At 42.7% G+C, this 22,367-nt stretch overlaps 1 protein-coding gene across 8 annotated transcripts in view; it reads left to right on the top strand.

Moving 5' to 3' along the window:
* Window positions 1-22,367, top strand: part of CUX1 (cut like homeobox 1) — a 270,416-nt gene that overhangs the window by 188,373 nt on the left and 59,676 nt on the right. For 3 of the 8 annotated variants that reach the window (XM_048324792.1, XM_048324794.1, XM_048324796.1), the window contains 9 exons: window positions 3,168-3,226; window positions 8,713-8,761; window positions 9,775-9,871; window positions 10,962-11,633; window positions 12,593-12,658; window positions 13,994-14,095; window positions 16,314-17,140; window positions 18,557-18,722; window positions 19,416-19,472. In XM_048324792.1, coding sequence (XP_048180749.1) covers window positions 3,168-3,226; window positions 8,713-8,761; window positions 9,775-9,871; window positions 10,962-11,633; window positions 12,593-12,658; window positions 13,994-14,095; window positions 16,314-17,140; window positions 18,557-18,722; window positions 19,416-19,472 — 2,095 coding nt within the window. The remainder of the gene's footprint in view (window positions 1-3,167; window positions 3,227-8,712; window positions 8,762-9,774; window positions 9,872-10,961; window positions 11,634-12,592; window positions 12,659-13,993; window positions 14,096-16,313; window positions 17,141-18,556; window positions 18,723-19,415; window positions 19,473-22,367) is intronic. The other 5 variants (XM_048324795.1, XM_048324798.1, XM_048324797.1 and 2 more) reach the window with 5 other exon arrangements.

The raw sequence follows: 22,367 nt of genomic DNA, 5'->3' as shown, positions 1-22,367 counted from the left end.
TACAGGGTTCTTGGAGACAATTACCATGCTAATACATTTTAAAACAGTCATTGACTGGGAAGATGCCAAGTGCCTAAACGTTCTGTTTCTACACAGGCGCTGCATCCTCAGTTGTTAGTTTATTTTGTTTAGTAAAGTAGATGTTTAGGTGCAGATTTTCCATGGCAACAATCTCTATATTAGGTACTTGGGAATGATGGATGTGTGGTTTTTGTACAATCCAAAGTAAAATATTGCTGGTTGTCATACTGCTGTAGCAGCATGCAAGTACCTGAGAGTCCAAAACAGCTGCATTTTGTCAGTATCTCTTTTTTTTCTTTATTTTTTTACCTGTGTTTTGTACCTAAATTTTCCAGAAATACTCTGTCAGGGTATAGCACTTGCCTGCACAGAATTGCATTTAGTGCAGATTGCATTAAAATGGGAATCATTAGCTTTTCTGTGGTTTATATCTGTTTCTACAAAAGGCTGTTTTCTTAGCATATCCTTGCATAAGTAACTAACATAGAAACAGGGTATTGTTTGTTTTAAATTTCTTCTGGTCCTTTTTGTACAGAGAACTGGTATAAATAGCCAGTTATTCCTGCTGTAAAAGCTCATCTGCTCTAGACCCAAAATGTTACAAGTCACAAATGTAAGGAAAGGGTGAATTGTAGTGGATCTGTAGAGCTCCAAACAGAGACAGAAGGACAAAGTGACACGACCAAGGAGAGCAGGATATCGTGGGGTTTGGCAGGTCCTCCCATTGCCTGTGACCACTTGGAAAACTCTCAGCTGTGATGCTGAGTCTCCTCCCAGTACCAAGGGCTCTCTGGCTCACTGGTTTCATTTAAAGACCCCTCTCCAGCCTGACCTGATGCATTAAAAATTCTGCTTGGATGCCTTATTGAAGTCACTCTGTTCTGCTCAGTGTTGAGCTGCAGCTTGAAAAGCTGCTTGAACTCATGGTCTGTTGTAGCTGACCCTCCTTAAAGTGTGAGACCTCAGGCCCTGGGGTTACATAGTACATCTCCATTATGAGATTTCAACGTGTTGTAAATTATCAAAACCTCCAACATCTTTAATATTTGTAGGATTTTCCTGGTCACATCAACCAGGGTTTTCCTAATTATATCAAGTACAGGGCCAAAACACCTGAAGAACTGTGTCTGCTATCTAAAGCAAAGTCAGTGCTTCCTGTAATTCCAGTCAATAACTGGAATTTGGTACGGCAGGACACATCGAAAGAAATGACTAAAACTTGCCCTATATTTATTCCAGGTGGGAAAAAAATTTGTTTTAGCTAAAACGGACACTTTATTTTTCTTTTTAACACAATCGGAATGACTGCACGAGTCACTAATGACAAAAGACGCTGGGACACGAGACCTTTTTAAGAGGCCACTCATTTCATCAGTGTCCCATAGAGTGCAAATTCCACACTGAGCAGCAGTTCCTGTGATCCATTAAGAGCTGCTCGTTGAGCAGCTGCTGGAGCAGGGCCCGGGTATTCCTGCCGGGAGACGCCTCTCGTCAGCAGTGGTGAGGATGCTGGACTGTGGTGTCAAACAGCAGGAGCAGGACCTTGAGAGGGCTGTGTATTGGTAACGTGGGTGTTCACTTTGTCACTGCTCCTTAATATCCGTGCTAATGGCGAGGGAGAAATGTCAGCAGTGTGGGAGCTGCAAAGGACCGGGTAGGAAATCCTATGAAAAATGGCAGAATAGCTGGAGGTCCCACAAAACCCCACCATGCTGCTGTTGTCATCTGAAGAATCCTCATTTAAATTACTGAGATGACTCAAACCATGAATTCACTGTTCTGTGGGTGCTGTGCTACATCATTTTGGGGTTTGTATAGCTCTGAGATGAGTGATACCCACGCGCTGACTTTACTGGGGAAGACAGCACAGGGAACAGGTTCCCAGTTCCATTTGTTGGCCTGCCCCAACCCTACCTCTGTGCCCCCATAGCTGGGCTGCTGCACAGCTCTGTGGGGCTGCATTTTAAACAGCTTTGATAAAATTATCCAAGTTCCCATCAGCTGTCCCCTGCCCTCGTCCTGCATCCAACGAGCAGCCCCAGAGTGGGTGTAGGATCTTGAATTCCCTAGTCCCCTGAAGGCAGCCTCTCTTGGACATAAAGTCCTATTTTTCTTTTTCATGTCATATATTCCTTTCGTTTTCAAAGTAGATTTCTCTGTCTTTGAGGTGATACGTCCTTGTGTTATTTCTGTTTCCCGTGATCTTTGGGATTCTGTGCCAATTTTAAAAATGAAGTGAGGCAGAGCTAGCCTGAATTTATCCATGGAAGTTGCAAGCCAGTAAGTTCTGTTCTTTGCTTAGATCAGGTGTGCCTGCACTAAGCAAAGAAATTATTGCAATGAATGTGGCTTCTGCAAGCAACGTAACGGCATCAATTATGTATCACTATGTTTTAGGCCTCCTGAAGCATTTACCCCGTAGTGATGAGCACTGTTGTTGGGAGCTGGGTAAGGTCCAAGTGTGTGGCATTGCGTTCTGGATTGTGGCAGCGGGTTTGGTTCGGCCTTTGGGGCGTCCTCACACCCAGGAGAAGCCATTGAGGCCGCCCTGCGTGGGGCAGAGCAGAAGGAGCTGCTGGGGTGGCCTCAATGCTCCCTCTCTGTGTGTAACCATGCAGTTACTGCAATCAGTAATGCTTGGAAAGCCTCCTGGTACAGCTGTTTTGTTTGGGCACGAGGAGCCTTCCAAGCCTAAGGCGTTCCAGTCAACAACAGCTTCTTCAGTCTATTCTTTTTATCATGTAGATAAGGTTATCAAGAACTGTCCTATTAAGAATACAGTATGTGCCAAAGCATCCTGCTTGTTTACTCAATCTCCCAATTCCCTGAAAATTTCAGCTGCCCCATTTTTTTAATACCTTCATCCCCGAGCTCTTCACTGAACACGACAGTGACATTGCAAACAGCCAAATTGGGACCCACTGAATTCTGTCATGCTTGGCACTCTGTAAACAAAGGATGAGCGAGGTATAATTGTGTTTATGTTTAATTGGTTATAGTTTGTTTTCTAATATATGTAAATTAGGTATGAGTCATTAACCCTCACTTGTGCGCTGCTGTATATATGGAATAATTTGAAGATGATTTTCAAAGCCTGCAGAAAAAAAACAATGTAAATAATTAAATCCATGTTCTCTCTTTTAAAGCAACTGGAAGAAAAACTGAAAGGACAGGCTGATTATGAAGAGGTTAAGAAAGAATTAAAGTAAGTGTTAAATGCTTACATAATTTTTTCACAAACTCTGGTTTAATAGTGCTTGTTAAATGAAGCCACGAATCTGTGTTCTTGGAACAATAAAGAATTCAGTCAAAACCACAAAGTCGGGGAAATTGGGAATTTTGGCAGAAATTGCATCCAGAACCAGTGGAACTGCTATATCTGAGAGTGCTCCTTCTTATTGCAGCAGAGGATCACAGTAGCAAATGAAACACATGTCCGTGAAGAAAAGCCACTAAAACTGTTGTCCACAAAGGGAAAAAAGTTTCCAAATCTCAAAATCTGTGGTGTTTTAGGTGGACCACTCTTTGAACATCTCCAGCCAACAGCTGAGGGTAATGTGGACCAAAAATTTCATGCAGAGCCTTTGGCCATGGTACCTTTTCTCTGCTCCTGCCAGCCAGTGTTCAGCACTTACCAGTTTAATGCTGGGCTTGTTTCACTGTATATTTTTGCTAATATATTGTGGTTTTAAACTAAAGCCACAAACAGCCTCTTCCTATTTCAAGGGATTTTCTTAAGAGACTTAAAAGAGCCTCATTTTAAACTATAACAAGATAAGCTGTCAGGTTCAGAAGAGAACTTTTCTGACTGGAAATATGTTTAGTGTCAAGGTTTAAATAACTGCGAGAAACTCCCATCTCTTCTTTCATCATTCTGGCATTTCTGTGTGTGTTTTTAAAAGGCTGAAATAACCCATTCCCTGGTTTAATGAGGTATTTCAGATGAGCCTGGTAGTCATGTGCTTTTGTTTACACATCCCTGGAGGATATGGAAAGCGGGTTTGGATTTGCAAGCCCCACGACTGCCCAGCCCCTGGTGCTGATTTATTCAAGCCACGCTGGCTGAGGTTCTGGTTCACCACCAGCTGCAGCACACCCTGATGCAGGGGTATAATTTTCACTTAAATTAAATGAATTGACCATTTCTTTGATCATTATACCTGATTATTACCTGGTTTCAAAATAGCATCATCATTTAGTGGTGGGATAAATACATCCATGTCCTCTCCTGAGTTAAGGGAACAGCTTCAGGTTTTAGCCAGTTTATGTCCTTGTATGTAAAGCAGTGAATGGGAATAAGGCCACAACCTCCCAGCTTCTTACATTAGATATTAAATGTAAATGTCTTGAAACAACAAATGACTTTTGAATCCTACCTGGTTTCATGCAAAGGTTTAATACAACAGGATCAGGACTTTAAAGGCAGACTTAAGGTGCCAAGAACCCCATATACTCATTGAGTAGACCCATTTAAGCTTACTTTGCATTTGTACTTTAAATACAAGCCCTGTATTCCTGGTGATAATACCAATATTTTAAAATACTTTTCTTTTTTACAACACTGACTTACGTGGAGGCAGGGATGGAAAGGCAGGTGAGAGAAGATGTGACACAGGAGGCTTCATATGATGTTTCTGCTGAGGATGAGCCTGCAGTGAAATAGATGGGAGACTCTCCTGGAAGTGGCCCTGGTGTTGGGTGCCAGTAAATGAACCCTGTTCTCCCAGCTGTTCCAGCTTTTATATCCCTAATTTATGGATTGATAGCTGGCTTGTAATGGCCCTGGGGTCCAGCACCGTCCTGTGGGATGGTCCGGGGGTTGAGACCCTCCAGGAGAGCACCGAGGATGTTTGCAATGCTGCATCCTCCAAGCAGCTGCTTCACACCATTCCCCTGCTCCCATCTAATCCAAAGGGCTAAATGTGCATCCCCTGGCAGTGACAGTCTGATCTGAGTGAAGCTGTTCCTGTAAATGAGACTGGGAAAAGTCTGTTGCTGTAAATCGGAGCCCTCACACCAAATCCTGCTGCACCTGCCTTGTGCCCTGAAACACTGACAGAAATTAACTGCTCATAACGTGCACCAAGAGGAAAGATACCTTGTCAGTAAGGCAGGAAGAGATTGAATTTTTATGTGTTTTGGCACTGATGTACTTTTCTTAATCCTTCCTGGGATGTTAGAGGCGTTCTAGGCTGAGGGATCTCAGTATCAGCCAACTTGAACCTTGGAGGAACTTAGGTGGGCCCATGTCAAGATCTGGGATGGGAGGATTCTTCACTTTCTGCTTTGGCTTTTGTGCCCAATGGCTTTTAAACCTATTTTTGAGATCTGAGAGCTCTGTGTGTCCTTTCAGTTCCCTCTCGAGTAGCACGACAGTGCTGACCCTGCTGCCTTTGCAGTCAGGATCAGATGAACAGAAGTTGAGCTGTCCCAATGCACACTTTGCTTTACAGTCAGATCTTTCAAGTCTTCTTAAATGTGCAGATTCAAGTCACAAGATCATTCTTTTAAAAAGCAGGTAACTGATCTTGAGCCACAGATTGAGTCAAGATCTCATGGGCAAAGATATTCCTGGAATCCAAAGAAGAAACGTGCTTCCTCATATTCCTGAGGAGAATGTGTCTTTTGTGACACATTTGGAGAGTCATTTTTGATGTGTTTAACTTTTACATTCTTATAAAAATGAACCTGCTGGAGTGAATATTCCTCTTAGGGCAATTAGAGGTGCCATCAACTTGATTTTTAGTATATTTTGTATTTTAACTGTTTAGGAAATTACCTGTGAAATTGTCAGAAAGTTAATTCAGTTAGCAAAGAATTCCCTTCAGGTAGGTAGAGGTCAGCAGGTTTCCAGCTAAGGTTTGAATACACCTTGCATGCACCGAGCTCGCTGGAAATGCAGCTGCTGCAGGGCTCAGGATCCTTCCTGAAGGTCCCAGCTGGCAGCAGGTACTCAAAATGCATCAGCCTCTGCAAGGAGAGGGATGACGGGATCGGGGCTTTAGAGCCAGATTTTTGGTGTGGAGAACCAAATATAACCATAAATAGGTTTATGCTTCCAACCATTGTCAGCTGCATTCTGGGGGCAGCACGGTGTGCTCAGGGCACCACTCACATCTGCTCCTTTGGGAGAGAGCGGCTTTTTTCTGGTTTAGCCTCATCCAGGAGGAAGGCGTTTGGAATGCTGCTGGATTGCTCCACGTGGCAAACCCAGGTGTGGTAAGCGGGGCTCACAAGTGCTGCTGGTCTGAACTGAAATGGGATTTCCCACGGGACATTTGCCACAGGATAATTTGCTGTTCAAACTGGGTTTAAATTCAGATGAGTCTCCTCATTTGGGCATCATGAGGATGTGCATTAGGATTGGCTGTCCTTGCAGAGGCCATTCCCCGCAGAATTCATGGAAACAGGGACCTGCCAGTGGCTGGGGTTTTCCCTGCATGAGTCTCTGTGCATTTATCTACCCCAGCACTGTGGAGTCCTGGGATGCAGAGCTGTGCCTCTGAAGGGCTTTCCCAAGAAACACTGGCTTTCAGCTGGGATTTGCCACCTGAGTCACACAGCTGTGATGTCCAAGTGATGTCAGGGTCTCTGAGAACTCAAGCCATCAGTGCACAACCTCCCCTCTTGACTGGCACGAGTCCATTGATAGCACAAAAGAATTGGTTTTGCACATGGCTGAGCTGCTGTGCCCACGTAGAGTCTTCACAGCATCACTTTATGTGCCGTGTATGGGGGTGATGGCTCTACCCTACAGCCAGGCAAGAGGTGACACTGAGTGATGCCATATAATGAAAGTGATTGCCAGAAGTTTGTGATTTTAATAATTATTACATTTTAGGAATGCCTGTCAGAATTAACCCTGTGTGCAGTGAATATGCACAGATGCAAAATGCATGAGGTCTCTTTCTCAGAATGACTTTTTTTCCCTTGGATTTGCTATGACTTTGAGTGATCTTGAATGGCCCAGAGACCTGATTTCCAGAGTGTCACTTAAAGCACATCCAGCTCTAGATTAATGCAGGGACAGGTTCAGGCAGTTAATGGGTGCCTGGCCAGCTGCTCGTGGCATCCAGAACTGGTCCCTGTGTCTTTATACTGGACTTCTGCCTTTTTTTGTCTCAGTTTCCACCTGTCATGGAATCACTGAATGTTTTGGGCTGGAAGGGACTTTAAAGCTCATCCACTCCCACCGCCTGCCACGGGCAGGGATACCTTCCTCTATCCCAGGTTGCTCCAAGCTCCATCCAGCCTGATCTTGGACACTTTTAGGGATGGGACATCCAAAACTTTTAATAAGTGGTCCACAGCCTTTAGTACAGTTCAATAATGATTAAACAGATTGTGCCTGCTCACAGAGTTCCTGGTGCTTTATACATGATAAATGCTGTATAAACACCATCTCTATGTGTTTATGTGTTTTTCTTCACCATGTGAATGTTGTCTTTGTACGGTAAGAAGCTGAAATCATTTATTGCTTTGATGCCTTTTCCTGGTCTTAAAATCAAGAGTCAAACACGGTTAGAAGGGAAAAAGGGATTTTACCTTGGTGTTTGTTTTAAGGATCCTTAGGTGCACACGTCCAGGTCGAATGCACCTCACAATGCCCCCCCAAAAGATCTGGTATATCATTATAGGTGTTACTAATTAGCAGATCTATCAAAGATTCCCCAATGAGAGGCTCGAGTGAGCCCCCTCTCCCCAAGGAACCTTCCCCTGGATGGTTCTATCTTAGTTTACAGAATGTGTTCTGGAGAGGACCTTGGGCTCTGGGGCACACTGATCCCTACCTACAAAGCTTCCAAAATGTTGAGTCTCCGAGCTGAACAAACAAGGCCAAGAATGTAGGCAAAAAGCACTAAGAATACAGAAGTTGTAAAAAGGTATCACAGGGGTCTAAAAGAAAAGACAAAAAATCTTCATGGCATCAGCCTCAGTCTGAGGAAGTTCATGTCCTGCCTACAGCAAGCTGATTTAAAAAAAATTTATCCAACAAAGCACAGGAATAAGTCTGGATTTCCTGTAAGGTTCTGGTTTGCCAGACGACACAGCTCTGAAAGCCTCTGAAGGGAGACGTCCTCTGACCGCTCACTGTTTGTATAAAATATTGACAATGAGACTATCAGATTCTTCTCCTAATGTACTTATAAATATTTGTATCTTTCATATTTCTTAAGAAATATGGGGCCATTTTGTCTTCCCTTTGCCAAAGAACGAGGGGGTTATTAAAATGAAAAACTGCCTTTTAGCCTGTAGTGCCTTGGTTGGGAGGATTATTTGTGCATATTTTCCTTGCTGGTGAGCTGGTGTATAATCTATAAAGTTCTGTACTGTGGTGGTGATTCCCTTGTTTTGTTGCTTTGCTACAACTTCCTCATTCCCTTCCAGCTTCACAGATAAATTTATATCATTTCTGACAGCTTAAAATGTTATATCCTTATTAACCTTTAAATTTACGCTTTAAACTGGCCTGGTGGGATTGCATATGGAATGATTTAGATGACGCTCGAGAAAATTTTCTTACCCAATAACTGTTTTGAGGAGTTATTCTGTATTCATTAGGAGACTGCGTTACTGCAAGGAAAGTTGTGGTGTTGCTGGAGAACAGGAAATGATAATGTTAATGCTCATTAGTGGAGTTGTTATGAAAAGGAGAAATAGAAAATAATTTCTTTTTTCTGCCTTCCACAGTATACTGAAATCCATGGAGTTTGCACCATCTGAAAGCTCTGGTGCGCAGGTACTGAACTTACTTTTGTTTTCTTACTTACTCAGCAGCTCAGTTGATTAACAAAAATTTTGCCTTGCAATTCCTTGGCATTGACATTAACAGTTTCCTGTTGATGTTGAGGCTTCTGGGTCGATCGTTGTTTTTCCTGATGTTTTCTTATGTAAAAAGCTGAACTGGACATTTTTTTTTTTGCCTGTTAATTTCTTTTAAGTAGTCAAGGACAAAGTGACGTTTCAGCTGTGCTGGAGTGGATAAACCAGAATGTTGTGAAGTTGAGTCATTTAAAGATACTGGTGTTGGCGTACGGGCAGCACACTGAGCAAGGACTTCAGCATTTTTAAGTATTTGTTAGCCTTGAAAATTTCTTTTCACAAAAGAAAACAAACCATTGAGTAATGAGAAAGCTCTGCTGTTCCAGCAAATTAATCTTAGTTAAGTTTAAAGGTTATGAATTAAATTCCTGCTTCTGAAATCTGAACAGAATATTGATATCCTGGGATTCATTTTCAATGGGTTTTTTTAATGATCGAGGGTTAGATATTTAGGGGAGGGTAAACAGCAGGGTTCTCTGACTGATGTTATTTTGAACAGTTTCTGCTGAAAAGCAGCATGTCAAGGAAATGCTTAGCTTGGGTCAGTTGACCTAGAAGGAATAATATAACCTTAACTCCTGTTTTAATCAGATTAAAAGAAGTCTACAGCTTTTAAACTGAAAGCGTGCCAGGACCATTTAAAAATAAGTAGGATTAAGAAAATGTTCCGTTACACATCTCAAAATAATGCAGAATTGATGAATGATTTGCAATGAGAATGAAACAATGAATCTCTTCCATGGCTCACACCAGAGCCTGGAGTGATTCCTGCAGATCTACGCCTGGCGAATTCCCTCGCTGCCTTCAGAGACCAGTCGAGCACTTGTTGGGCTTTTTTTTTATTTTTTTTTCCCTCTGAAATCCTTTTTAGTGCCTGAGTGAGACTCTCAATGCTTTGAGAAACAAACCTCCCCCTTTGGTTTCCTTTAGGATGCATCCAAGCCGCTGGAGGTGCTGCTGCTGGAGAAGAACCGCTCGCTGCAGTCGGAGAACGCCACGCTGCGCATCGCCAACAGCGACCTGAGCGGTAGGTTCACCCAAATTTTGGCTCTTCTGGTGCCTCTGCTGTCCTGTGATGGGGGGGAGGGCTGAGTGAGAGCTGAGTGTCTGAGCTAATGCATGGCAGGAGGATTAAGAAGCAACAGGAACACTGAGTAACGTTGGATTTCTGTAGTTTTATAGGCTGGATAATGAAGTAAAACTTAGAGAGTCTATAAAGGTTAAGGAAGAGGCATTACAGGCTGTACCAGTGTTTGAGGCTGTCTTCTGTTTTGGGAACAAATCCATCTCTTTCCCCCACACACAGTGTTGTGCAAAACGTTTGCATGTAGAGCACAGTCTTCCTGTCTGATACACTTGGATATACCACCAGCAGGTCAGCTTGGGAAAGCAAAATCCTTTCTTTCCAGCAAAGTGTGTTTGCCATTTGGCTTTCCTAATGTGGGCTTTTACATCTTGTGTGCACATTTTTTACATGGCAAGTCATGGAATTTCCAGATACTTGAATGCTTATGGTTTTTGCAGCTGGAAGAAAGTTAAAAGTTGCCACTGGCCCTGGGATTACTGAATTCTGAAGCGTTTTATGACTTTTAACTGAGCGATCTTGGTGCATCCACCTAATGGTTATTCCTTTATTCAAATTGGTTTGTTCCAAAATGTAAATGTTTGCTGCATTTGGGTTCAGTCAGGTCCAATGAGTCATATCTTGAATGAGAGACAACAGAGAGACTTGCTGTCTGTAACTGCATTTATTTAACTGTATCACTGCACTTCATGTAACTGTTCATAGTGTTAATGTCTGTAAGGGGGATTCTCCAGGCTGCAACATACAAGAAAGGTGCAAACATGAAATGCATGTTGTTTGTTTTGGGGGCCTTGTTTGGCTTAAAAAATTTCAATCATGAAAAAAAAAAAATTAAAAATAAAAATTAAACAAACAAAAAAACCCAACAAATGAAAACAAACCAAAAACAAACAAAACCAAATCTCCCACCACCACTCCATTGGCCCGTGTCAATCTGCACTTTTTCCCTTTGCGGGGCAAACTTTGCATTTTTTTATCTTGGTTTTTCCCTCTTTGACCCCCCATAATGCATTATGTTTGACCTTCCTTGTAGGGTCAGCCAGGAGAAAAGGGAAAGACCAGCCTGAGAGTCAGCGTCCTGCAACCTTGCCGGCCTCCCCTCCTTCCCAGTTGCTCCGCAACGCGGGGGAGCAGGCTTCCAATACTAATGGTACACACCAGTTCTCACCAACGGGTTTAAGTCAAGACTTTTTCAGCTCATCCCTGGCGAGCCCCAGCTTACCCCTGGCCTCCACAGGAAAATTTGCACTAAACTCTCTCCTCCAGCGACAGCTAATGCAGTCCTTCTACTCCAAGGCAATGCAGGAAGCAGGAAGCACAAGCATGATTTTTCCAACAGGTCCATACAGCACAAACTCCATATCTTCCCAAAGTCCATTACAACAAAGCCCGGATGTAAATGGCATGGCCCCATCTCCCAGCCAGTCAGAAAGTGCTGGGAGCATCTCTGAAGGCGAGGAGATAGACACGGCCGAAATTGCACGTCAGGTGAAAGAGCAGTTGATCAAGCACAATATTGGACAGCGGATATTTGGACATTATGTGTTGGGACTGTCGCAAGGGTCTGTGAGTGAGATCCTGGCCCGGCCAAAGCCATGGAATAAACTGACTGTGAGAGGCAAGGAGCCATTTCATAAGATGAAGCAGTTCCTGTCGGACGAGCAGAACATCTTGGCTCTTCGCAGCATCCAGGGCAGACAGAGAGGTAAGTGCTCCCCAGCCCCCTGCTCCTCATAGTTCCAAACGTTCCAAACCAGGAACTTCCCCATCCGGGGCCGTTTGTGCACTGCTGCTGCTCTCACCCAAGTCAGGTGCCAGGTGCAGGAAGCTGAGCTCCTAGCCCTGCTTTGCAGCACCCTGGCAGGTTTGTATCTCTGCTTATGCTTTTTTTAGCTGCTGGCTGGTGCCTGTCAGCAGGAGTGAGCAGCAGGGGCACTCACAGCCCTCACTTCCCAACAGCTCCGTGCCACAGCTAAACACGGAGTGAAAAGGGTCAGCAGCTACTCAGGGTATCGGTCCTCAGAAATACTTGGGGATTTTTGTTTGAGGTTGTTTACTGAGACCAGGCTTTTTGTTGTGTCTTGCATGATTATGTTTTTTCCCCAAAGTGTTCTGACAAAATAGGGTAGGTGATGCATGAGATGAGTAATTAAAACACAATCCCAGTTTAAAGCAGCTTTGCATATTTAAGGCAGCGATTTTAAGAAGTAACATGCATTTCATTGTGATTCCTCTTAAGACTGAGATTTACATTTAGAGAAACTGAAAACTAAGTTGTTTACAGTCAAGAAATATTGGAAAGGACAGGCAGGGTTTTCCTAGATTTTGTTTAATTGGAAGCACACACTGTTAGATTTATAATCTGTTCTTCCTTTTGATGATTGTACTTGAGGGGATTATCTGCCCATCTTTAACCTCTTCATTTTTGGTATCTCTAGACATTTATTTATATCTGTCTAATCTCCTTTCCGAACATAGCTGTAATCTTTATTAACAAATCAGCCAGCCTTGCTTCTTCCCAAGTAGCCAGTTCCTCCTGCTCAGGGGCCCGAGGGGCCAGGAGAGCTCAGGGCCAGGCTGCCAGCTCCTCATGTCACACAGCCCGTGATGTCAGAGCAACCATCCCCTGATTGTTTTGTTCTTACCAAACTTGTTTTTCAACAGAGAATCCAGGCCAGAACCTGAACAGACTATTTCAGGAAGTACCGAAACGAAGAAATGGGTCTGAAGGTACGTCACAGGCAGGTGTTTTTCTTTGCAGTCAATCCCTAGGAAGTGGAGTGTGCTTTAGCTGTGTGTTTCCTTAAAACTGTGCAGTTTGATTCTGGCCTGGAATCTGATAGAAAAACAGACAGTAAGTATAAAACAAACCATGGGTTAGATGAACACTTTGCTTTTTCTAATTCTGCTGCTGCTGTACTAACGTAACCCTGTTTGGATAGTTCTTCCACTCCCATCCTCCCTGTGTCCGCAGATAAAAAGAGAGAAGTGATAGAAGAGGCTTTATAAAGTCATCAGATCTATTGAAATGCTCTCTTTGCTATTTTTGTGGATTTGGAGGGAGAAAGTTGCACAGTTACAACATCAATTGCATACTGCTTCTGCTCTAGATTTACTTCTTCTCATGGGGCTTATGCTGACAAATTCCACTTTAATACACGGCTGAATTAGTGGGATGCTTAGTTCAGTGTTATATATGGAAAAGACAACAAGTGAACATCAGATCCATAAATTATCACTGAACAGGAAGTCTGCACATTTTCTTTGTTATGGATTAGTTGCAGAATTTTTCTTTTAGTAAGACCAGAAAGAAGGAAAAACAAAAGCAGGTACATCAAAAGTCTGCAGTTATTTTGACTCCAGTCACAGATTACCTAGCTTGCTTACAAACAATAATCTCATAATGGAAAATGCAGTTACGTGCAATAGCACTCACAGTTTTCCCTCCTTTTCTTCCCCTTAGAGGTTAAAAACAAAAAAAAAAAAACCAAACAACCAAGTAATAGCTCTTAGCTGGAGAGTACTTCAAATGATATCTGCGTTTAAATTACTCTTTCTCTTAATGTATTAACCTCTAGAAAGTTAAAAATTATTTTTATCTAGTTACTTTTTAATTCTGTTTTGGGCTGAATGTATACTCATCCTACTTTGCCTAGCAGCTGATGCCATTTTAAAGTTGATTCTTGGGCTTATGTTTTTAGCTTTCTTCCTTTCCCCTCCGGTTCTTTTCCCTTCTGTTTCCTCTCCCCCTCTAAAAAAAAAAAACCAAAAAGGAAAGGAAAAAGAATAGATCTATATATGTTACCATAGAAAAGGAATATATGAGCACCTAGTTGTTCCTCTGATGTTCTCACCATTCCAGGGCAGCTAGAGACAGGCACAAGTAGGATATTTTGCTTTTATTATGTTAAGTACTTTTTTTGTGTGGTGTAAATGTTGGTAAAGGTCCTGTGCAAGTTGTCCTCAGGTTGTGCTGGCCGTGTATCGTACACAGTGTGTCTTTGTGTTACAAAAACAGCCAAATAAAAGTGTTCCTGGTGTCATTAGTTGTGTTTTCCTCCCCAGGTAACATAACCACACGAATCCGAACCACAGAGTCTGGCTCTGATGAAGCCATCAAATCCATTCTCGAACAAGCCAAAAGGGAGCTGCAAGTACAGAAAACAGGTACAGCCTCATTTTGTCTCTGCCTCCTTTTACTGCAGAATTTAATTAAAACGATTGCCATGAGCTTTCTGGTCAGTTAATTATATTCTTAAAACCTTCAGTGTAGATTTTAAAGAGTTTGCTGGAGATTTTTATTGTTATTTAGTGGAGTTGTTTCTGTGTCTGAGGCATCCCAAGTTAAGGTCACATGTGTCACGGCGTGGTGGGGTCTCTGCTCCGCGCCCTGCTCCCTGTGGGATTTCTGAACACCTTTATCCCTGTGCAGAGCTCTGAGCTCCTGGCTGCCCTCCAGACCTGCAGGAGTCACTGAGGGGAACCTACAGAATCCTTTCTTCTCCCACTTCACTCCTTGGAAGGGGAACAGCTCCTGCTTTCTCTTCTCTTCTGTCTCACTCAGGCCCTGGGAACACAACTGCATGGGAGAGGGACTGGATGGATTTGTTGGGGTGAAGGTCACACTCTAGGCAGCAATTACCAGTCCCAGCACCATGGTACATCCTGTACTCAGACAGGCAACTGAGTCCTGACTCTTAGGCTTTATTTTTGGTTACAGAATGTATTCAGTGAATGAACTGGAAAATCCAAAACACATTCCTTTTCCCAAAAAATCCATCTTAGCCTGAGATAAGTCTAATTTCTTGCTGTATGCTGTCATGTAATTAACATTTCTGTCTATTCCATAGCCCTCTCAGCTTTAAGAGTTCCCAGTACTGCTATGGGCTGAAGTAGAAATTACTGTGCAATACTTTTGTTTCATTTTTGAAAGTAAATACTGATATACAGTTTTGGGCAGTTGACTTTCAAATGAAAACTAAGTTAATCTCATGGCAGAATATAAAGCACTAGTTAATATATGATCTAAATAATATGACTTTATACAAGAAATTATTGCACAGAGAAAAATATGGGCTTTGTGCAGGAAACTGCAAGAATGTTATTTGGTAGCATGTTTCATCTGAGAGTCTCAGACTTCCTTTCAAATATTAATTCGGCCTCAAAACTCCCTGTGAAACCAGCAGATAAAACAGCAGAGAGAGTCTCACTGTCTTTTTTCCGATTTCTTAGCTTGTCATGTATTTTACAGTGCATGACAGGGAGGAATGTGGGGAGGCAAATTCAGAATTGCATTCAGATGAGCCACAGTATTACTGGAGCGATACACAGCGTGTTTCAAATCTTATTTCACTCTGAGGCCACTCCTTGCAGAGTGGGGGTTCCCTGCTCCCACCTGGTGCTTCACTTTCCCTGCTCCCTGTAGAGCGGCTTTCAGAGGAACTGGTTTCCAAGCACAGGGGACCTCAGTGGAGACTGAAATAGAAGCAGATGCCATTGCAAAAACCTCCTGGCTCTGCAGAGATAATCCTCCACCCACGTTCCAGTCTCTGCTCATCCCTGACTGCTGCAGCACAGCCACCCAAATCCTGGTTCCCCACTGGAATGCTGCATTTGAGGGTTATCTCTGTTGAAAGCACCCGTGGCTCCATCCTAGGGCTTCGGATAAGGGAGAGGGTGATGGCCAGGTGTCAGCCTGGCTCTGGTAGAGCTGTTTATTTCAGTGGTTTGGGACCATGGAACAAGAAAACATGAAGCAGGAGCATATTTAGCTTGTCAAATGAAATAATGATGATCTCTTCCTGAAGTTCTGGCTTTGTTGTAATTTGTGTGTTTGTGTTTCTGAAGTTAAAAGGTCTCACCTTATTTATACTGTAATAGTCTGTCCAGGTGAATGCAGCTGTGTTCAGTTCTGAGTGCGTGTTAAATTCATTTGTGAAGAAAAGAGTGAAGTGAAAGGTTAAATAACTTTGTAAATGCAGCTATAAAATGTTATTGACCACTTGGGGGTGGGGGAGGAAGAAGTAAAGGCTTGATTTTCAAAGGCATTTATTTGAAAATTTTTACAATGGTGGAAGGGCAAGTGATCCCAGACTTGTGCAGCTGAGTCTCTGCGTGCAAACATCCAGCACTTTGGCAACTCTCAAAATTTTCCAGTGAAGAACTTTGGAAATCTTACCTTATTTTGAAAAATGCAAATCTTTGCTTAGCAAAAACTCCTCCCTCCCATCCAGAAATGTATTTCAGCCCCACCCCCCCCCTTTTTTTTTTTTTTTTTGTTTTTTTTTTGGTTTTTTTGTCCTGTCAGGGAAATGTTTACAGTAGCACGTGTTGAATATAAAGCATTTTCCTCTGTTGCATTTAGTCTTTTGGTTGTTTTTCATAGCTGAGCCGGCTCAGCCGCCTTCTGCCTCTAGCAGTGGCAATTCTGATGATGCAATTCGATCCATTCTGCAACAAGCCCGACGGGAAATGGAGGCACAGCAGGCTGCCCTTGAACCTGCCTTAAAAACACCACCTCTATCTCAAGCTGACATTTCTATCCTGTCCCCCAAACTAGTGTCTACACCTGCAATGTCTTCGGTTTCCAGCTATTCTCCTTTGGCCATATCCCTGAAGAAACATTCATCTGTCACTGATTCCAGTATCTCTGCATTGCAGAACCTCTCTGGGCTCAAAAAGGAGCCTCAGGAGGCACCTGTTTTAGAGCTTCATGGAATAAGTGATTCTGCCCAGGGTATGTTGAGGCATGTTAAAAATGAGTTGGGACGTGGTGGTGTTTGGAAGGACCATTGGTGGAATACTGTGCAGCATGAGAGAAGAAATGCAGCTCTTCCCGAAGATATAAAAGTTGAGGAAGCCAGTGGTGGAAAAGAAAAGGTCAGCAATCAGACTAGGCCAGATCGTAGCCAGCTCCAAGGACCGTCTTCTTCCGAGTATTGGAAAGAGTGGCCAAACGCGGAATCTCCGTACTCGCAGAGTTCTGAATTGAGCATGACTGGGGCGAGTCGCAGTGAGACACCACAAAATAGCCCCCTCCCTTCATCCCCTATCGTGTCCTTGTCCAAGCCATCCAAACCTTCGGTTCCTCCACTGACACCCGAGCAGTATGAGATTTATATGTACCAGGAGGTGGATACGATAGAGCTAACGCGGCAGGTCAAGGAAAAGCTAGCAAAGAATGGCATCTGCCAAAGGATCTTTGGGGAAAAGGTAAAGAAGTGGTTCTCTCTTGTTTCACCAGTGTTGTGGTTGTGCCCTCTGCTCCTTACACAGGTGCAGAGCCAGAGGGGGATGTGCCACGGGTGTCCTGTGGAAAAATGTTTCTGCTCCGTGTGTGAAGTATTTCAAAACTAAGCTCACAAAGTATTCGTTTCCCTGGGTGGTAGGAATTGCAAGAGTTTTTATAAAGGGATTGGCTTCAGCCACTTGGAATTAGGAATGAGGCCCCGAGTTTAGAAGCCTTGAAAGCTGAAGCAAACGTTGCTGAGACTCAATATTTCATGTTTAATGTAATGAATTCGTGGAATATTTGAGTTAATACCATTGTCATGACTGGAGAGTCTTAACTCTGTTATAAGCGAAGATTATGGACACAAGAGCATTTTTCCTTTTTCGTTATTATTTGGAAATGTGCACAAGGGCATTAAAACAAACACATGGAAAATCCCCTAACTCTCCTTAGTCTGAAGTCAAGAATTCCCAGTCATTTCTTATACCTGGTGCTCAGTACCTCAGTGTGCTCTGAGATGTTTTAGAGCAGTGTTTGATTACAGATAAGGCTCCCTGAAGTTCTCACGTTGTGGGCCCTAAGCATTGAGCACGTGGGATTTTGAGGGTCCCTAACCACCAGAAAACCCCTCCCAGGCTGTAAAAAGTGTTGGACATTTGCTGTTTCTTCTTCCTATAAAGAATGGAATCAATAGAAAAGTGTAATAGGAGCTGGCACCGCACTATTACCTTCTCACTAAGATGTAAAATGAAAAGTCTGACCTCTTGGGGTCGTTAAAGATCCCATGGCAGCTTTCATTAAGTATGATTTTTAACTCTTGTACCTGTGCTGAATTCCAGGCAAGTAATTGCATTCTGCCTGTCTGAGATTCCCCCCCCCCACTGCAGTCAGCTGTATTCTTGAATATTTACTTATGTGGAGCAGCCACTGCTACAGGTGAAAACACACATCGTTATAATTCATCCCCCAAAAATCAACCAAATACAGGCCTAGTCTCAAAAGTCCCAATTATTTTTGTTTGAGAACAAAATACATGCCAGTCATTGCCTGTTTCATCTGCCTGTGTGTGCCTGGACTCGGTGTTTTTCCTGTTAAAACTGATGAAACTGTTTGACACAAAATATGAAAAGCATGCAAATCCCTCACCAGGCTGCTGCCACCCAGATCCTGCAGGAAAAACCCACCTTCCTTCAGAAGGCAACACAGCAGGAAGAAAAGCATTTCCATCTGAGTATCCACAGAAAACAGCTTTTATAATGGTCCAATTTTTACAGTTTTTATAGTTGTCCATATACAAACAATTTGAGCCACACAGTAAAGGAAACCAAAATGAGTTAAATTCCCCCCGTTTCCACTGCCAGTGTGTTAACATGCCGTTCTTGGTTGCTTCACTTCAGGTATTGGGGCTGTCCCAAGGAAGTGTCAGTGACATGCTCTCCAGGCCAAAGCCATGGAGTAAATTGACCCAAAAAGGCCGAGAACCATTTATTCGTATGCAGCTCTGGTTGAATGGTGAGCTGGGACAGTGTGTCCTGCCCGCACAAGGGCAGCAACAAGGACAAGGTAATTAAAATTCCACTATGTTGTTTGAGTTGAGGAGGAGGAGGAGATTTTTTTTTTTTTTCTTTTGCCTTTTTTTTTGGTTTTTTTTTCTATTTTCTGGTTTTGTTTTTGGTTTTTTTTTTTAAATTTGCAGTAAGCCAGCCTTGCACCAGTGCTGGTCCAGGTGTTATGGAAGTGGCAGCATCCACCCTGGCAGCCCGGCCGGTCCCTAAGGGGACACGCTGGGAATGTTTACGATCGTTTATGTGTAATTGATAAGCAGCGGTTATCAGGTTCCTCATTAGGGTGATATTATCTAGGCACGAGTATGATATGCAATCCCAAAAATTTTGGCCAAAGAGCTGGAAAATGTTGCACGCTGTTTCCTAGGGTTGCACAGGGGATTTGGATTGTTCCAGGGAGAATATCGATTGCTGTCTCAGGAGGTGAGCTGGAAAACTAAGCTTTAAAGGGGGAGTGCTGGGTTGCAATGACACTTTTATTGTGGCTGTCTCTTCCCCTAATACCTATTGACACAGAAAAGTCAGGCTGGAGCCTGGCCTCGGTCGTACCTTTCTGTGCCACTGAGTTAACTGAGCAGCGAGCCCTTGCCGAGATCAGCACTTTGCTATTTGTTGAGCCTGCTTACTGTTTAGTTTGTGGTTTGGCATCTCCTTTTATTGTTCCCTGATTTTCCTCTCCTCTCTTATCTAGTCCTTCACTCTGTGACATCATTACAGGATTCCCTACAGCAGGGATGTGCAAGCTCAGGTAATCAGCTGGTTTCAATGATTTGCTCTGAAATAATTCTCTGTGCTTTTGTTGCGTTTGCTTTGATGCCGAGAGGTTTCTCACGTTTTGTTGTATCATACAGGAGTCCCTTCAATTTTTTTTTTTTTTATTAATGCAGTTAATTCCTCCTTCTCTCCTTGTTGCTATGGCAGATGTAGGGAGCACACATATTTAGCTGCATATATTAGGTAAAGAGGCTCTGTCTGATCTTTGAGACCATTGGCTCTGTAAGGGGTTTTTTTTTGCCATAGTTCAGCTTATCAATGTGACATGTGACAATGGCTGTAAAACAAGCCCTTGGTTTGTAATGTGATCCACATACTCCGGCTGCTTCACTTGCTGGTAGGTTTTTTTCCACTCTCCTTTGCACAAAATCTGCTTTGTTAATCTGAAGGTGGGGAACAGACCACATTATGTCTTTTTCAAGCTTTGTTAAATATTCCCAGCTGACCTTTTTTTCCTCTTTTCCATTTGCAAAAATTAAATAAATAAAAAAATAAGCAGATGCAGCAAAGCTGAGTGTCAGGAAAGTGAGTGTCTGAAGGCTTTTAGAGATGGCCACAGGATAGGAGGGAGGCTGGGACAGGAGAGAACAGCTGTGTTCCTGCTGTTAGATACCAAACTCTACCCACACAGCCTCTTACCAATGAAATGCTTCACTGATGTACAACACTCCAGAAAAATACCCCTGCCCTGCTCTGTGCTTACAGCCAGTGCCCTGTGCTGGAGAATTGCTGCATTTCAGGATACAGACAGGGATGGGTTGTGCTCTTCTTCCACCTTTCTGCTATTCTGAAACGCTCCCTTTTTTTCTGCAGCTCACTGGCTTTACTCTAAATATCCCAACCAAAGTGGTTTTTCTCTCTGCTGGGGAAACTATTTTGCATTCTAAAAGATTTTACTAGAAGAAAATCTGTGATGATATTCAGTCCACGTTTTTCTTAAGGAGAACAGTTGAAAATAAATAGATAAAAGCAAAAAAAAAAACCAAAATGCCCCCAGTAAAAACAAGCCATGAAAACAAAACCAAAATGGGAGAAAATGATTTGCAATCATACGGCTATTGTTACTTATAGCCAAGCATTTAGGGAACATGGAAATTTCCTGTGATGGTTCATTAAAAACATGCCGTTGAGTACTTTTTTTGTGGCATCAATGCCGTGCAAGAGTGTCACAGTTACAAACGCCTGAGACGGCATGGAAAATATGAGTAATTAATTGTAGCCATTTTAAGGGGAATTCGGAATCAGAGGAGCTGGGAAATGCTGCATTGTTATTGCTAATCTTCATATTTATGACTAGCTCTAATTATAAAAGATGGAAAGACAAGCCCATAGTATTAAAATCCGACCACCTTCTGGATTCCCGGGGGGATCGCTGGGAGCTGAAAGTGATTTCCTTCAGGAAGTTCAGTTTTGCTGCCGGGGTATTTTGTTCCCTCCCACACTCCCAGTGTCATTTGTCAGTTCCTGCCCTTGAGCCAATATTTTGTGAGGTGACACGTTCCTATCAGCTAATAAAATCATGTTATTGATGATTGTCCTCCTTCATTCCTTAAAGCCAACTTGCAAATGAGAAAATGGGCTCGTGCCCTTTCCTACCTCCTCTCGGAGGATTAAAAATAGAATTGTTGTACAAAATGTTCTATTCTTGATGCCTTTTTCTGTATGAAGGAATAAGGAGGGTTGTGACACCAGGCAGAACAAAAGAGCAAAATCCAAGTTATTTGAATGAGGAAGGGCAGTTTGGTAATTTCCTTTTATTAGCAGCTGTTCTGTAATTAAAAATGCAGCAAACAGTTTGGAAAAGGTAATAATAATTATGCATTTGTGAAAGATCCATCACTCCAGGGCAGGGAGAAAAAAAAAAAAGAGAGAGACAGCTCCAATTTTCTGGTCTTCTGAGACATTTCCCAGGAAAATCAAGGCAGAGAGGGTTGCATACTTGTAATTTTAAAACAGAAATTAATCAGAACAATTTTGAAACGAGGAAAGGTCTGGAGCCTTTTCCATGTAATATAATTGGCTTGGAACTTGTTGAATGCATGAAGGGAAAGAAGTGAAATTAAACTAATACACTCAGTGGCTCCTGAGTGCTTTGCCAAGAAGGTCTTCAGTGTACAGAGTGTCAACATGCATAGTAACGACTCAAACTTTTATTAGCTGGGAGTATTTTCATTACTGTTTGGCTCTGTTCTATCAAACTAGCAAGATTTTCTGGATTTCTGACCCAGTTAGTTACACTTCTAGATCACAAGGTTTTGATTAACACCTCATTCATTAAAATCTCACCTTTTGTCCAGTAATTTCCCATTTTCACGTGTGGACAGGTGGGCCCATCAGCGTTTCATATAATGAATGGATAAATAGATAGATTTTATATATTTATATATATGTTGAGATAGCAAAGAGAAGCCAGGCTTGGTTTTCTTCTTGGAAGCTGTATTTATGAATTTTATAAAAAACAGTCTGTACCAAAATGACAGCCAGGTATATACCTGTATTTTCTGCCCGTGAGCTTTCTTCAAGGCTTGGTGATTTTGTGCAACTTTCAGGGAACATGTTTTACACAAAAATGGTGTCTGTACCCTAGGTGGTCAAAAATAGTATTGCTGTGCCTTTTCTAACATTTTTTCTGTGTATTTCTTTCCACCTAAATGCTCTAATGCCCTTGGGTAAATCTGCCTTTTTAATGATTTATGTGTCAAAAGCACGGACCAAATCACATGGAAAAAAAAGTTGAATTAGTGTCACCCAACTGCATCAGCATTTTTTCATGATGAATTTGGCCCTTATTTAGTTGCATTACTGCTGATGGGAGCTGGGGTGGGTTTGAACAGTTGCCATGTGCCAGGAGAAGGCTTGGAAATTTTTC

This window comes from Corvus hawaiiensis, chromosome 20, assembly GCF_020740725.1.
Source record: "Corvus hawaiiensis isolate bCorHaw1 chromosome 20, bCorHaw1.pri.cur, whole genome shotgun sequence".
NCBI classification, from domain to species: domain Eukaryota; kingdom Metazoa; phylum Chordata; class Aves; order Passeriformes; family Corvidae; genus Corvus; species Corvus hawaiiensis.
Note: the sequence above shows the minus strand (reverse complement) of the source record. Positions and strands in the feature narration are given on the sequence as shown.